The 14,224-nt window shown below is 43.8% G+C and overlaps 1 protein-coding gene and 1 long non-coding RNA gene across 11 annotated transcripts in view; one reads left to right on the top strand and one right to left on the bottom strand.

Moving 5' to 3' along the window:
* LOC309335526 overlaps nt 1-14,224 on the bottom strand; it is a 50,490-nt gene that overhangs the window by 13,877 nt on the left and 22,389 nt on the right. The window lies entirely within an intron of this gene.
* The window catches only part of EFCC1 (EF-hand and coiled-coil domain containing 1), a 63,249-nt gene that overhangs the window by 40,993 nt on the left and 8,032 nt on the right, over nt 1-14,224 (top strand). For 3 of the 8 annotated variants that reach the window (XM_081850588.1, XM_081850584.1, XM_081850586.1), the window contains exons 4-6: nt 5,826-5,961; nt 6,939-7,104; nt 13,392-13,550. In XM_081850588.1, the coding sequence (XP_081706714.1) occupies nt 5,826-5,961; nt 6,939-7,104; nt 13,392-13,550 (461 nt within the window). The remainder of the gene's footprint in view (nt 1-5,825; nt 5,962-6,938; nt 7,105-13,391; nt 13,551-14,224) is intronic. The other 5 variants (XM_081850591.1, XM_081850587.1, XM_081850590.1 and 2 more) reach the window with 2 other exon arrangements.

Below are 14,224 nucleotides of genomic sequence, written 5' to 3'. Positions count from 1 at the left end.
TTTTGTGTGGTGATTTTCTGTATTAGCTCATGAGGAGGCAGCCATCCCAAGGAGCAACCTAATGTTTCCTCCCCAAAAGATGGGAGTTTCATTTGCACCGTCTTTCTTGGGCTTGATAGAATTCTCTTTTTACCAGAACTAGCTGGGGCAATTTAATTCTAGTGGGTTTCTTCTGGCTTGCCAGCGTGATGTGCTGCTGCTTGCTTTCAGATACTGGCCATGAACTTCAGGCACTATCTGGTTCAAGAAAGCATTTTTGCAGTCCTTTTCCGAATGGAAAACGCATTTAGCACATTATTCATCAACCACATTCATAAAGAGAGTGCTCTGTGTTTGTGAGTCTTTGCCTGTTATCTGACAGGCGATACAGAGTTCTTACTCATGACTGCAGGTTCACCAGAACTGCCTCATTAATATTTTTCCAAAGCAGTGCTAGAGAGAAAAACACACTTGCAGTATTCCACCGCCACCCCTTTTCCAATTTATTCTCCATTCCTGCTTTTAAATGCATTGGAGGGTTTCATGTGAGTTTATGCCACTGCAGCAAAGTGGCCATGGCGCAAGAGCTCCTAAAGGCTCCCTGGGACGATCTCACGTCACAGTGCCTCACTCTGAAGAAGGACCCTAGGTCATTTTCTCAGAGAGTCATTTGTCATCAGCACTTCACTGTGGTGGCTTATGCTGTTTAAAGTTTAAAAATGACTTGGAAAACTTTTAAACAGTTGGCAGCAACCATTCTAGTCAGCAACAGACTGCTCCATGGCCAGCAGGCATATCCTACCCCAGCTGTCTCTGCTGAGCACAGGACAGGCCGCTGACGGCAGGGCAGCGGAAGCAGATTGGCTGGTGGAAGCAGCAGATGGATGCCAACCAGTAACAGGCAGCCCTGTGACCAGCTGACAGCCGTGTGTGTGTGTGTGTGTTGTGAGGAAGGGCGATGTTACCATCCACCACCCTTCCCAATCCACTAAGAGTGTTTCCTGAATCAGATCATAGTTCACCACTTTCTGGGAAAGCTAGAAGAGTCTAAGCTGAGTCCCATTTCTCCTCTACATTAAAGCACTGCTTTAACAGTTATTGGCAGCCCCTTCAGTAGCTGAACACATTCGTGCAGAAGTGAGGAGTATCTCCTTGAGTAGTAGGTGGCAGACAGGATGAAGCACAGAGGGCAAGACTGTTAATAGGGCAAGACTGGAGCATGATGAGAAATGTGTATGCTATAAAACGGATTACATGCACTCAGTTTTATATGGGAAAGCGAATCCCAGACAGGCTGAAATCTCAAGTTGATACAGCTCAGTGAGTGGGATTTTACTTCTTTCCCTGTCTTTGTTCCCCCATTGCTAACATAAGCTTAGTAATCTCACTGCCAGCAACAAGAGCAACATTTGAGGAACTTCTAGACAGTGTATTTACCATTTTCAATAGTTATGATTCAAGCTGGTGTTTTGATTTTAGAAAAAGTGAGGCCCTGTGCAGGAAAAATGACAGCAACAACACTATCATCCATTATCTGCCTCAGTTCTTTCTACTGAATGTAAACCTTGGTAGGGAACCATTTCAGGAACCACAGCAGACCTAGCATGCCTTGCCTTGTTCCCAATAAAAGGGAATTCCTTCAGTGACACTCAGTGACAATTACATTGAAGCCATTTCCTTTTGCTGGCAGCAAACCTGTGTAAATTAGGGGTTGTACACTCGTTGCATGTTGCATGTGAATAACCATACAGACATACAGCTTAACGACTTGTGCACATGGGAACACAGATTGTACACTCTTTGAATGTAACATGGGAACACCCTTCTAGCTATTTGCATAGGAAGAATCTTCGGTCTGTGCTCCTGGCTGAGATGATGTATCCTAAAACTAAGCTTAAAGTTTGATGTGCTTTGACTAGCTCCAGAGCACAGACATGAAAGTAACGAAACTTTCCCCAGTCTTGCGGGATGAACTGCATTTTACCACAGTGCAAATCCCACAGTGCTTGCCTCTTTTGGTATTCCCTTTAGCTGCTGTTAATTCTTGCAGTCAGACAGAAGCAGTGTCAGTCAGCTTAAGAACTAATCAGGAGTGACAAGGTACTGTATCTGAAGGAGAGGCTTGAAATCTAAACGTTCGGTTTCAAGGTCATGCCATGTCAAACTAAGTGAAAAGCGTCGGCATAAACAACTGTTTGGTAAATGGAAGACTTGCAAATGGGAAATAATAATACTGGATCATGTCTTTTAGCGTACTGTGGGCTAATGTGGTCAGCAATTTGCAGAACAAACCCATGCAGAAAAGATATTTCCATTCTTGGGCAGGGGTGAGGGACAAGAAGGATTGTTTAGCTGTGCAGGCAGGAAGGCTGCTTATAAGTTCATGCCTCCTGCGTGTTTGTAAAGAGCTAATCTGGGTGTCTACTGTACCCCAGTGACTCCTAAAACAAAAATGTAATCTTGGAGGTCAGCCTCATCATTGGCTTGTGGGTCAATCTTCTCTGCTTGTTCCGCCATTGACCATTCTTCTTTGAACTCTTATTACCAAGAAATGTAGACTGCTGCCTGGAGCATTTTAAACTGATCTATCGCCAGGGTGAGCTGGCAGATGATGGGGATGGGGCAGCAAGGTGCTGGGAGGACAGAGTCGTGAATGCCATGTAGTCTGCCCTGCCCTTCCCAACCTTGCCTACTGCCCTCCGGTGCAATGGAAGACGCTGCAAGTACTGAAATAAGATTAAACTGCAAGTCTGGTTGGTAGTTGTACATGGAATTGGGGTGAAAGCAGGGGAGAGTTTGCCCTTTGCCTCAGACAGCAAAATGTCTTGAGCCAGCCCTGTCTATCACAGCTGGAAGAGCAGTGAGGATTTGTGTAGTGCCAAAAGAGAGAGGATTTATGAGGGAAAGGGAGATGTGTGGGGGAAATTTGCATCCGTAGCAATAAGGATGCAGGCTTGTAGTACAGTATTCTCACTCTGCTCTTTTCTGTTGTTATCCTGCAGCCCTGCAGTGAGTTGTTTTGTTTAGCTCCTGCTACCATGTTTCTGTGTTTGCTATTAATGAAGAGTTGGGAGTTACATTGAAATGGAAGGCTGTATTTATTCAGAATGACACTCTTCCCCCCCCCCCCCCGCTTTATGCTTTGTGCTATGTCACTTCCTGGCTGAGGGCGTGTTCCGTCAAATGATGTCTTTCCCCTGTGCCACCAACTTTATCCTCCTGTCTGAGTTTCTGACTCTCTCAGTTTTGCACACTTTGTCTGTGTGTGTGTGTGTTGTTGCACTAGAAGAGGAGGAAAGTTTACATGACACAATAACTTCCTTTCTGCTAAACTGGTCAAACTGTATTGGCTTCTTGTTCATTTGTTTGTTTTACAACAGTGCCCTCTCCTGGGCAGCATGAAAATTGTTCAGCATGTTTTGTCGCTGGCAGCAAAATATGCACAGGAAGATATTAGAAGTCACCCCCTCCCCCCCCCCACTTCCACTACCACTCTATGCTGCTTTCTCCGTCAACCCAGCCTTGTGCCATCTCTTTTAAATGCCTGTCAATCAATTGGTACAAAACAACAATCATGTGACATAATCCAAGAGGCTTCATTTCAAAATATCGTAGCTGAACATCTCTCACTGCCCACAACACTAGTCATTTATTTATTGCCTTTGTAGCCTAAACCTTCCACCAGGAGGCCTTATGGCAGCATCTGCTATAAAAGGCAGTGAAATTGCAAGAACTGTACAAAACAGCAAAATGAGAATGGCCAATAAAACAACAGGACCAGAGAGTGAAAACTAGATAAAAGCAGCAAATAAAGCTGTTAAAGTGGGTCATGGATATCACTTAAAGCAACAAAAGAACTAGGTGGAATTTGGCACCTCAAAGTTAGCAAAGGCAATGCCAGGCCAACATATTTAGGGAAGGAGACAATTTCGTCACTGCCACACACAAAAAAGACTCTCCTCCAGCTGGTCAACTAACCTCTGAAGGCAGGAACACCCAGAGAAGGGGCTCTGATATGGTCTTTATTATGCTGGAAGTGAGACCTTACTGTTGTCAGTTGACATTGTCCATCTGCTGTTGTCAACCCAGCCCTTGCAGACACAGTTCTACATTAGATTCTCATTATTTCCTTGGGTTCCTAACACTTTGCCTTTCCAGTTGGGAGCCTTATATTCTCTGTGGTTTCAGTCTCTTTCTGCAGATGGATCAAACTAGCACATTTTTGAACCTGAAATGTAGAAAGATGCCACGAATATACATGCACATCAAATTCCTCAGCTCTGTCCTAATGTTAAAGAGAGGCATCAAGTGTCAAACCGGCATAGAAAGAAAAAGGAAAAAACACCAAACAGGCTCGTTAAAGCTGAAGCCCCGTCTTGCTCAGCCAAGTACTGAGCAGCGGCAGTGCAGGTGACGGCTGATGGAACTCATTCTTTTAGCATATGTGGCAGAGATTCATCTCTCGAGAAGAAGGCTGTTTGTATTTCCCTAGCGACACATACTGTGATTAACGGAAAAACCTAGCACTCCAGTTTGCAAAACAGCTACTTGCGATGAATGTGTGAGTAATGGCCAGCAGCACTCTTCCAACTCCAGTCTGTAAGGAAATCCATGTCTATAAAGCAGGCAATTATCTTAATCCCTCAGCCTATTTCTTTCTCCCTTGTGAATACACCCACATAGCCGGAATAGGAGTGACGCTACCTAAAAGCTGCAAGCCTCTCCTCCTTTGCAAGCTTCTGTAACTTGACAGCATTGCAAAAATATGGTCCTTCCTCTGTGTCCCCACTGCGGAAGCTCAGCTTCACACCCTGCTCACCACTTGCTGGCCCCGCTGCTGCACTGACTTTTCTGCCCGCTCTTCTATTGCCTCACCTTAATCCTCTTACCTCTGTTCAGCATTCTGCTGCTACAGAACATAGGAAGCTTCATTGTACTGAGTCAAAGCCATCAGTCCATTTGTTGCACATTGTCTACCTTGACTGGCAGCAACACTCTAAGGTTTCAAACAGTAGCATTTCCCAGGCCCTATTGAGAGATTCAGGGATTGAATCTGGGACATTCTGCATGCATGCAAAACAGACACTGTACCACTGAGCTTCCAACATAATTCCCTTCTTTCATCACTCTGACTATATCACTTCATAAACCCCTACGCCGGCTCCTTATCCACTACCAGATCCTGCACAAGCTTCTTGTTTTTATCTTTAAAATTCTCCATGGCCTTGCCCCACTCCTTATTGTTATTTTATCTGTTTGTTCTTATATGCTGACTTTCATTGCATTTAGAGGGCACTTCCAGACATTTCATTTCCTATTCATTTTTGTGCTTTACATGGCCTTTCACATACTGCAAAAGCAACCTTTGGAAATCTAGTGGAAGTTTAGTGCTTGTTTTTGTGTTAATTTGTGTGCTTTTTGGGAGAGCTAGTTTTACAGTATGTTTTGGATCTGGGGGAAAGGTTGGTTTATATGGAAAAATGAAATATATATATATGAGAGCATGGGGACAGGATGTGATGGCCGTGGGCAGGGCCAAGGACTAGTATTTGGTTCTATACTGGAACAGGGCTGAGCGGGGATCCATTCACAACCAGGAATCCGTCTCAGACTCTTTTTGGCATGCCACTAGTAGACTCTGATGCAGAAGTTGACATAGTATTTCACTTCCCAAGGGGAAGTTCTCTTCTATCCAGTAATGAAACTTTTAGCATTTCTGCCAATTATTCATTTAAGATTACCCACTTGATCTTGCTTAAATTGAATCTCATTTGAAACTACTGTTTGAAGAAGGTGTTACGGTGAGCGCCACTAGATTTTAGGAAGAGGTTGTTCTTTGTTTCCAGGGGAAGAACAAATGTTTCGTTCTGTGGAAGGCCAGGCTGCTTCTGATGAAGAAGAGGAGAAATGGTCAGGGGAACAGCAATCCCAGGTGGCCGAAGTGAAGAAACTCCTCGCTAGACTTCCCTGTTGCAGTAGCGGGTATGTCCCAACGAGAGCTTTTGTAGGACACTTCTTCATTGTCCGAGAAAGCTACTGGTGGCAATTAACGATGTATCGCAGGTACAGTTGCATTTGAAGCAGAACATGCAATATGGTTGTATCAAATCAAAAGGGTGGTAGTACACTGAGTACATCAGTGATTATCCCCTGTAGTTGTAGAACATATGTTAATTAAATCCATCCGATTCAAGTAGATGTTAGGGATGAGAACGGAGCTTCCCACACTGCTTTCCCTGGCATCTACAAGGTTCAGATGGTAAATGAAATTAATCTGATTCAACGCCAGAGAGTAATGCCAAGCCCTATAATATTAGACAGCATAGCAGCGCGTTCGGGGAGAACTGTGCATGCAAGCCAAGGTGTCTCTGCAGCTTCCACTGTAGTCACTCACGCAACTCGACAGGCAAGCTGACCTTAAACATGAAAACCAGCTTGCCTGTGAAACCCTGTGAGCTGCTGCTGTAGAGAAACTTCAAAGATATCTCCAGCTGCATGCCCCATGCCCCATTGTCTAAGCACATAACTTTCTGGGATTGCAACCACAATTGCAATCCACAATTTGGTGAAGAAATTCTTTTAAATTCAAACAATTTCTTATTAGTTCTAAATGCCACATTTCATTAGCAGAATTCTTTCTCATGGCCTATTTTTCATGATTTCAAATGGTGGAGATTTCACAAGTAATATTATTATTATTATTATTATTATTATTATTATTATTATTATTATTATTATTATTTAAATTTGTTAGTTGCTTTATCTTGACCAGGGCAACCCAAAGGCATGCTTTCATTTCTTGCCTATGCAGTTGAATCCTGTTTTGTTTCAGAAAGGGATTTTGTTCCCAGGGGTGCACAGTTCAAATATTTTATGCTGTGCAACGAAGGGCATTCATTTCTAACTTTATGAAGCTACAGTGGAGAAACACACAGTCACTGGAGTCTTTCTGCCCACAGGTGTGATGACACAATTCTGAAGAAGCTGATGGCCTCCTTTGGGAACATCAGAAAGGACGACCATGAGAACACCATTGTGGAACTAGTTAAGCAACTCTCAAAGTTAACGGAACAGCTTGAGATGAAAGGGCAAGAAGTGAAAACACTGGGAACAAATATGGAAGAGGTAGATGTGTGTGTATTATGCCTTTTGGTGTGTGGGGGGGGGAGCAAATGCAGTGTGTCACTGAAGACTGGCTGAGATCCAATAGAGTGCATGAATATTGCTGATCTCCTTGTTTTGTCTCTGATCACAGCTTTTGTCAGAAGCGACCTCCAAAAACCCTTCACATTTCAGGAGTTTTTTGTCAAACAAGTGGTTTCAGCTGGAGGTGCTCAGAAGCTCTGCTGTGCATGTTCACTTTTTGTACAGTATCGGGAGCAGCTGGCAGAAAGGGACACCAGGGCCACACCTGGCTTCCCAAGTACCATTGCGGCTTACCAGGAGGGGTGAGGTGGCGGGGAGTTTGGTGAACTGGTGGAGCCAATGCAGCACTTCTCCCAGTGCATCTGCATTGTGCCAATCTCCCAGCCATCCCTTCCATCACCTTTCGCCTTTGCCCCCTAGTAAACCACAGCACTGCCAGTAGTAGGAGGACAGGTAGATGCCCCTCTCTCTCTGCTGGCCGCTGCACAGCCCTCTGGATCACAGCCAATGCTAATCTCTATTTCTATCTCTTTCTCAAACGTGTAGGGCACTATCTAGTGAATTAGATCAGCCAGCGCAAGGACAGAATTTGCCCTCCCTCTCTTCTCCAAGAGAAATTCTCTCTGCACACACACCCTCCCAAATCTGTTTCCCCAACTCTTTTGGAATAGATTCGGGGAGGGCACAGGGTGTGGAGGGGAGAGAAGAGGGAGGGGAACGTCCATTGCACAAGCAGAAATCCTTGCACTAGTGTAACTGTCTTGCTGGATATCACCCACGTTCTCTTACGACATCCTCCATAGCTTGCTGGCAGAGAGTTGTTGCATGACACTGTCCTGCCACTGTGGAGTGACACAGTATATATTGGGAATGTATATCTGTATGTAGATGCAGTACATGTAAATAATAGCTTCAGCAAGAATGCAATATGAGGCTGCTTCTGGCATGTGTAGGTTGAAGTCCCAAAGCCCAGTAGTCTGTCCAATCTATGCTGATTACTGTTAAGAGGCAGATTCCATGCCTCAAAAATTGGATGGAGTGATTCAGTTCTCAGAATTTTCAAATGATCTGTGCATCTTGGACTATGTGTGTATAATTTTATAGTGTAACAATTATGATATCCCCCCCCCCATCAGTAAATATCAAGCATCTCTGAACCTGGAATAAAATCTAAGAGTGGGCTGAAATAGCCTCCTACTCAATTATACATAAAGCTTTTAAGTTAATATAGGAATTACTGCCAGACTGTCACTTTCTATAGGCAGTTTGCTAAAACTGTACCTAAATGGCATGGTGTGCTCTTATTTATGCGTTCAAAACAGTACCTTTAAAGGCCGTTCAAACAAATGAAGCACAACAAAGTTCCCTTCAGCTGCAGGCCGGCCAAGAGTAACAGCCACACGTATGGATCAATAATTGATCCAATCTAAAAGTACAAAGGCCAGGAGATGAAAAAGGTTGTTAACTTTGATTCCTTTTTAAGTATGCTCCAGTATGTAGCAGCAGTAAATTCAAAGAGCTGTCCTCCAAAGAAAGAGCTTAATGAAGGTGTCAGGTCATAAATGATAGATTGAAGAAAACATTAGTAAATTTTGAAGATAAGTTGATGCTTTACCAAGCCGAAAGTGATAAAATATTGCCAGTGGCATAGAGACTAATACGTGGCTTTTGCTAGACAAATGAATCAAAAAGTGGAGTTGCTTTCATCCACCAAGAAGATGCCTAATCTTTATATAGGCAAAAGCAATTGGGCATAAAAGCTGCTCATACACAAACACTATCTTTGCATGGAGGAACCATGGTCATGTAATAATGTCAAACCATGGTTTGGTGGTGTGTGAATGGACCCAGTACTCACATGTGCACATCCTCCTCCCTCTACCCACCACACTCTCATTCCCTTCCTCAGTTCCAATCTTGCATTAAACCATAGTTTGATGTGGCATCCACAGTGGGAAATCATGGCCAAATCAAAAGTGAAAGAGGGGGCTAGAGCGGGAGAGGAAATTAAATGGACTGGGGCTTTGATCATGTAGCACCAAACTAGGGTTCCATTATATCAGAACCAATCTGTTGTCTTTATTTCAAAATGACCTTAAAGGTAAAGGGTAAAGGGACCCCTGACCATTAGGTCCAGTCGTGGCCGACTCTGGGGTTGCGGTGCTCATCTCGCTTTATTGGCCGAGGGAGCCGGCGTACAGCTTCCGGGTCATGTGGCCAGCATGACAAAGCCGCTTCTGGCAAACCAGAGCAGCGCACGGAAACACCGTTTACCTTCCCGCCGGAGCGGTACCTATTTATCTACTTGCACTTTGATGTGCTTTCGAACTGCTAGGTTGGCAGGAACAGGGACCGAGCAACGGGAGCTCACCCCGTCGCGGGGATTCGAACCGCCGACCTTCTGATCAGCAAGTCCTAGGCTCTGTGGTTTAACCCACAGCGCCACCCGCGTCCCATGGATGGACCTTATGCAACATCAATTCTGTATTCAACCATATTGTAGAGCTGCAATCCAGAAAACCAATTTTTAAAAACTGTGTGCCTCCAATGGCTGTTGGAGGGAATGTGCTTTCGGTATTTGGGAGGAAATGGGAGTGCGGTAGTAGTCTAAATAGCCCTTTCTAAGCCTTGCATAAACCTAAAGGTGATAATCTGGATTGTGCTTCAAAACTCTCTGTTTTCCAGTGGCAATTGTGATGTAATAGTGGCTTTCAGAGATGCCCATTACCAGCGTATGTGGATCCTGGCCAATTCCAATTGCACTTCTGCCACCAGGACCTTTAAAAATCTGTAGCAGCAACCATGATTAAAAGGATGAGAAGCATTACCATCTACATCCAGCCTGTAGTGTTACATAAACTTCAAAGAAAATTATGAACTTGTGGCTGCAGCACAGTTTGTACAATAATTACAGCACCATTCAATAGCATTGATCAAGGAGAAAACAAGCTGTGTGTGTCCAACATGATAAAGACCCTGAGTTGCTTTGTGGAATTTCTTCATTGGTTCTGAAAAGGCAGGTAGCAATTAGCTTCTTGATAAGCTGAGGACTAGTGGATACTTGCAAGAGAGCTCGTAATTGCCTTTGTTTATCTGTTCCAAACAAGGAGAAACAGGCGGAGAATAGAGAACACTGTGGAATATTCACACAGTCAAAGTAAGCATGTGTCGAATTGAAGCTCAAGAGATCCAACAGCGTGGCTAAAGAGGGACACAGTTTTTGAGGGTTAATTGCTTCGCGTGAAGCAAATGCAGTCCTCCTGGCCTCTCTGGTTGGCATTTGAGACAGGCCAGATCCTTCTACAGACCACTCCTGTGGTTCCACCCTATCTGCCTCTCCTTGCTGGGGACAGGAGAGAGATTCAGTTTGAATCAAATCTATTGGATTTGTACTCTCTGAAACAATACGCAAACCAAACCAAAACAATCCATCAAAATTCACGCATATCCAGGTTTTGCTATGTAGTTCTCCAACCAATGGTGTGTGCGTGTGTGTGTATGGGAACATTAGTGCACAGGAATGAATATATTACTTAAAAAACTTACAAACATGCATCGTATTAAGAGTGATTGCTTGCAAAAATGCGTATGTTAGTCAAAAATGTGTTTATTAGGATAAATATGCACAAGTGCCATGGAATTTTCATGAGAGATTTTTTTTTGTTTTAAATGAAAATTTCCTGCAGAAATGTGGAGAACTGATTTTAAGATTTGAAAAATGAGAAGCGAGAAAACCAAAACAGGCAGTCTTGCATCCCTAGTCCATAAATGTGAGAACACATCCTTTGGTCTGAAAAAGGTTCCTTACTACTGGTTTAATGGATAGAGGGAAATATAGACTTTGAAATGGATTCTGGATTTGGGGACACCTCTCTTGTAATGTGTCAGTAGTGAATAGGAAAATAACCTTGCTAGACCAAGTTGGGGTGGGGGGGAGTGCAGTGAAAGTAATCTACCACAGAATCACACTGTTCTTGGGAATCATAGCTACTTCCCTGGAGGCGAATCTGATACAGACAAACGCTGAGGGCAACTTTTTGTTTGTGTTTCGATGCATTGGAAATGCATGTGGAAATGGGAGTGCAGAAATCACTGTTTGGCAGATGTCCTCTACCCATGCTGCAGATTGACAGAGGAGCTGAGAAGGAGCATTTGCCCTAGGCTAAGACATGGTTTAACAACCTTGGGGGGCCTGTGAGGCACATTTGACCTGTCACAAAGTTGATTTGGAGCTCTTGTGCAACCAACATGGTTCCCCTCCCCACCTCACTCTAAATTGGCCTTTTTGCAAGAAGGAAAGTGATGAGGAAATGCATTGGAAAGCCTGGAACAACAGTTGCTTGATGCAATGTTGTCTAATCTTCCTGCAAACATACTTGTGGGTGGGATTCAACTGATGAGCCCCACTAGTGGAAGCTCACGCAAGGATTTATGCTAGTGCAAGGGGGCATACCCCCTCTCTTCCCCCTGTGCTCCTATGTTGCACAAATTGGCTCCACAAGGGTCAGGAGAGCCCCTAAAACAACACAGGGGAGTGGGGGATCATTCCATCTGGCAAGCTTAAATGCTTGTGCTGCTTGAATTATTACCACGGCACTATGTTGGATACCTCCCCATATAAATGCTGAATAAACAGCTTGTCTGGAAGTGTCCTCATTATAAATAGGCAAGCTGTCACAGTTTTGGGGAACATATTTCTCCTTTAAAAATAATAATGACAGTATTGCTTAAATAGAGCACGAACTGGTCCATGTTCAAGAGCATTGCCCCATGATTAGCTGTTAAACTGAATGGAACTTGTGACCACACAGAAGATTCAAGATGAAGCTTGTGTGTTGAATTACAGTGGTACCTCGGGTTACAGACACTTCAGGTTACAGACTCCACTAACCCAGAAATAGTACCTCGGGTTAAGAACTTTGCTTCAGGGTGAGAACAGAAATCACACGGTGGTGGCGTGGTGGCAGCGGGAGGCCCCATTAGCAAAAATGGTACCTCAGGTTAAGAACAGTTTCAGGTTAAGAATGGACCTCCGGAACGAATTAAGTACTTAACCTGAGGTACCACTGTATTCAGCACAGGCGCCAAGATTCAGTGGCTCTGCTTCCTGCATTGTAACATTAACACTGCCAACTGCACTTACCTGGAAATAAGCCCCACTGAATTCACTAGGACTTACTTCTGAGTAGGCATGGTTAGGCATGTGCGCGTGTGAAGGAAATGAATATTTTGGTGACAAAGATGTTTACTTAGACCCAGCTGGGTGGAAGTGGGTATTGACATGACCTTCAATTCAATGAAGCCCTTGACTATGTTCTTAAAAGAAAGAGGCAACCAATTCTAAAGTGCATGTTTAACTTGATCACACAGGTGGTCCCCCTGAAGTTAATGTATATGCCAATATTTTCTCTCCTGCTAAATGGTTCATACACTTAAACTTTAAGCAATCAAAAGTGTTTCACAGGAGTGCAGTGAAGCATGTGTTTAGTTAAGTAAGGGCTTTGCAAAATACTAATGGCTCAAGGAGAATGAAAAACACCAGCTGAGATCTTGATTTTATTTCTGCTACAGCAGAACCACCAGGCATACAGGTGCAATAAAAGCCATGGGACAGAATTGGTGGTGGAAGAGGTCAATCCTATCTGTATCGCTTCCTTTTGAAAATATATGTGAACCTACAAGGCACACTCAGAAAACCTGAAATCCCCAGACAATCTTGGCTATGTTAAACAGCCCATGAAATTCCCATTTATTTATTTATTTATTTATTCATTCATTCATTCATTCATTCATTCATTCAACGTGTATACCACCCTTTATCAAAAGATCCCAGGGCAGTAGACAACATTAAAAACACGTTGCAGAACATCCGTGATAAAAACACAATATAAAGCATACTGACAGGCAGCCTAATAATAAGATAGTCATAATAACAACAGTCCTCTCCCAAATACTTTTACAGGCCATAGATTATTTAATAGCCTGGGTAAAGAGGAATGTTTTTGCCTGGTGCCTAAAGACATATAATGATGGTGTCAGGTGAGCCTTTCTGGGGAGAGCATTCCACAATCAGGAAGCCACCATAGTAAAGGCCCAGAATGCGGATCTTTGCCTTTACTTCCTACTCACTATATCCTTTAGTGACACTTTCCACTTGGCAAAATTAAGTTCATGTTCATAATGGGCATTTACCGCTGATTAAAGAGTTGGGGAATACATTTAATGCTTGTGCTCCAGTACTTTTCATGTCATCTATCGTTGTCCAGATGAAAGGCCCATTGCTAGGGGAACTGCAGCAGAAGTTGGAGGAGACTGAATTGCTGAAGATGGAGATGCAGATGTTGGAGACAGAGAGAGTAAGGCTGTCCCTGGTGGAAGAAAAGCTCTTGGATGTTTTGCAGCTGCTTCAGCAACTTCGGGACCTGGTATGGCAAGAAAATAGTGGGAGGTAGCTGAGAGTCTGGACCCTGACCCTCCGTATGGATACACAACCGTGTATCTTTCCATGAGCTTTCCATTAGGTGGCCACATCCAGTGTCATTTTGAGTTTGCTGCAGGAAAGCTTGGCAGCGCATGGCTGCATTAGGAAATGACAGCCCAAACATCCAGATGAATAGCTTTCCCATCAGAGATATTCATCCTCTCTCTCTCCTAAGGAAGGTTTAGGCCTGAGATTGCTTCAGATTGATCTAAAATAACTGTTAATCTGCTTCCCCATTCAGAGCAGTTGATACCAGGGCTTGAGAGTATTTGATTGGTGTGTCTGTGCAGAGGGAAAGCTTCTTGCGAGTAGCTTTCTTAACAAGGCTACTTCATGTGAACTGTCGTAGCATCACAGTTAAAAGACCGAGTTGCAAATCAGGAAGCCCTTGGTTTGGATCTCACCTCTGCCATGAATTCGCTAGGTGGCCTTAGGCACTCTTTCTCAGCCCCCACATATAATAATACTGTCTGACTTTGCAGGGTTGTTGTAAAGATTGCAACTGGTTAACCCATGCGAAGTGCTTTGAACACTTAAAGCTGCTATGCAAATGTTTAGTGTGAGTGGGGCAAAACTATACATTTGGAGAAAACCCAAGTCTGGGAAAGTGGGAAAGTG

Source organism: Podarcis erhardii (genome assembly GCF_964252035.2).
Source record: "Podarcis erhardii genome assembly, chromosome: 2".
In the NCBI taxonomy this organism is placed as follows: domain Eukaryota; kingdom Metazoa; phylum Chordata; class Lepidosauria; order Squamata; family Lacertidae; genus Podarcis; species Podarcis erhardii.
The sequence above is the reverse complement of the archived record's forward strand: the minus strand, read 5'-3'. Positions and strand labels throughout refer to the sequence as shown.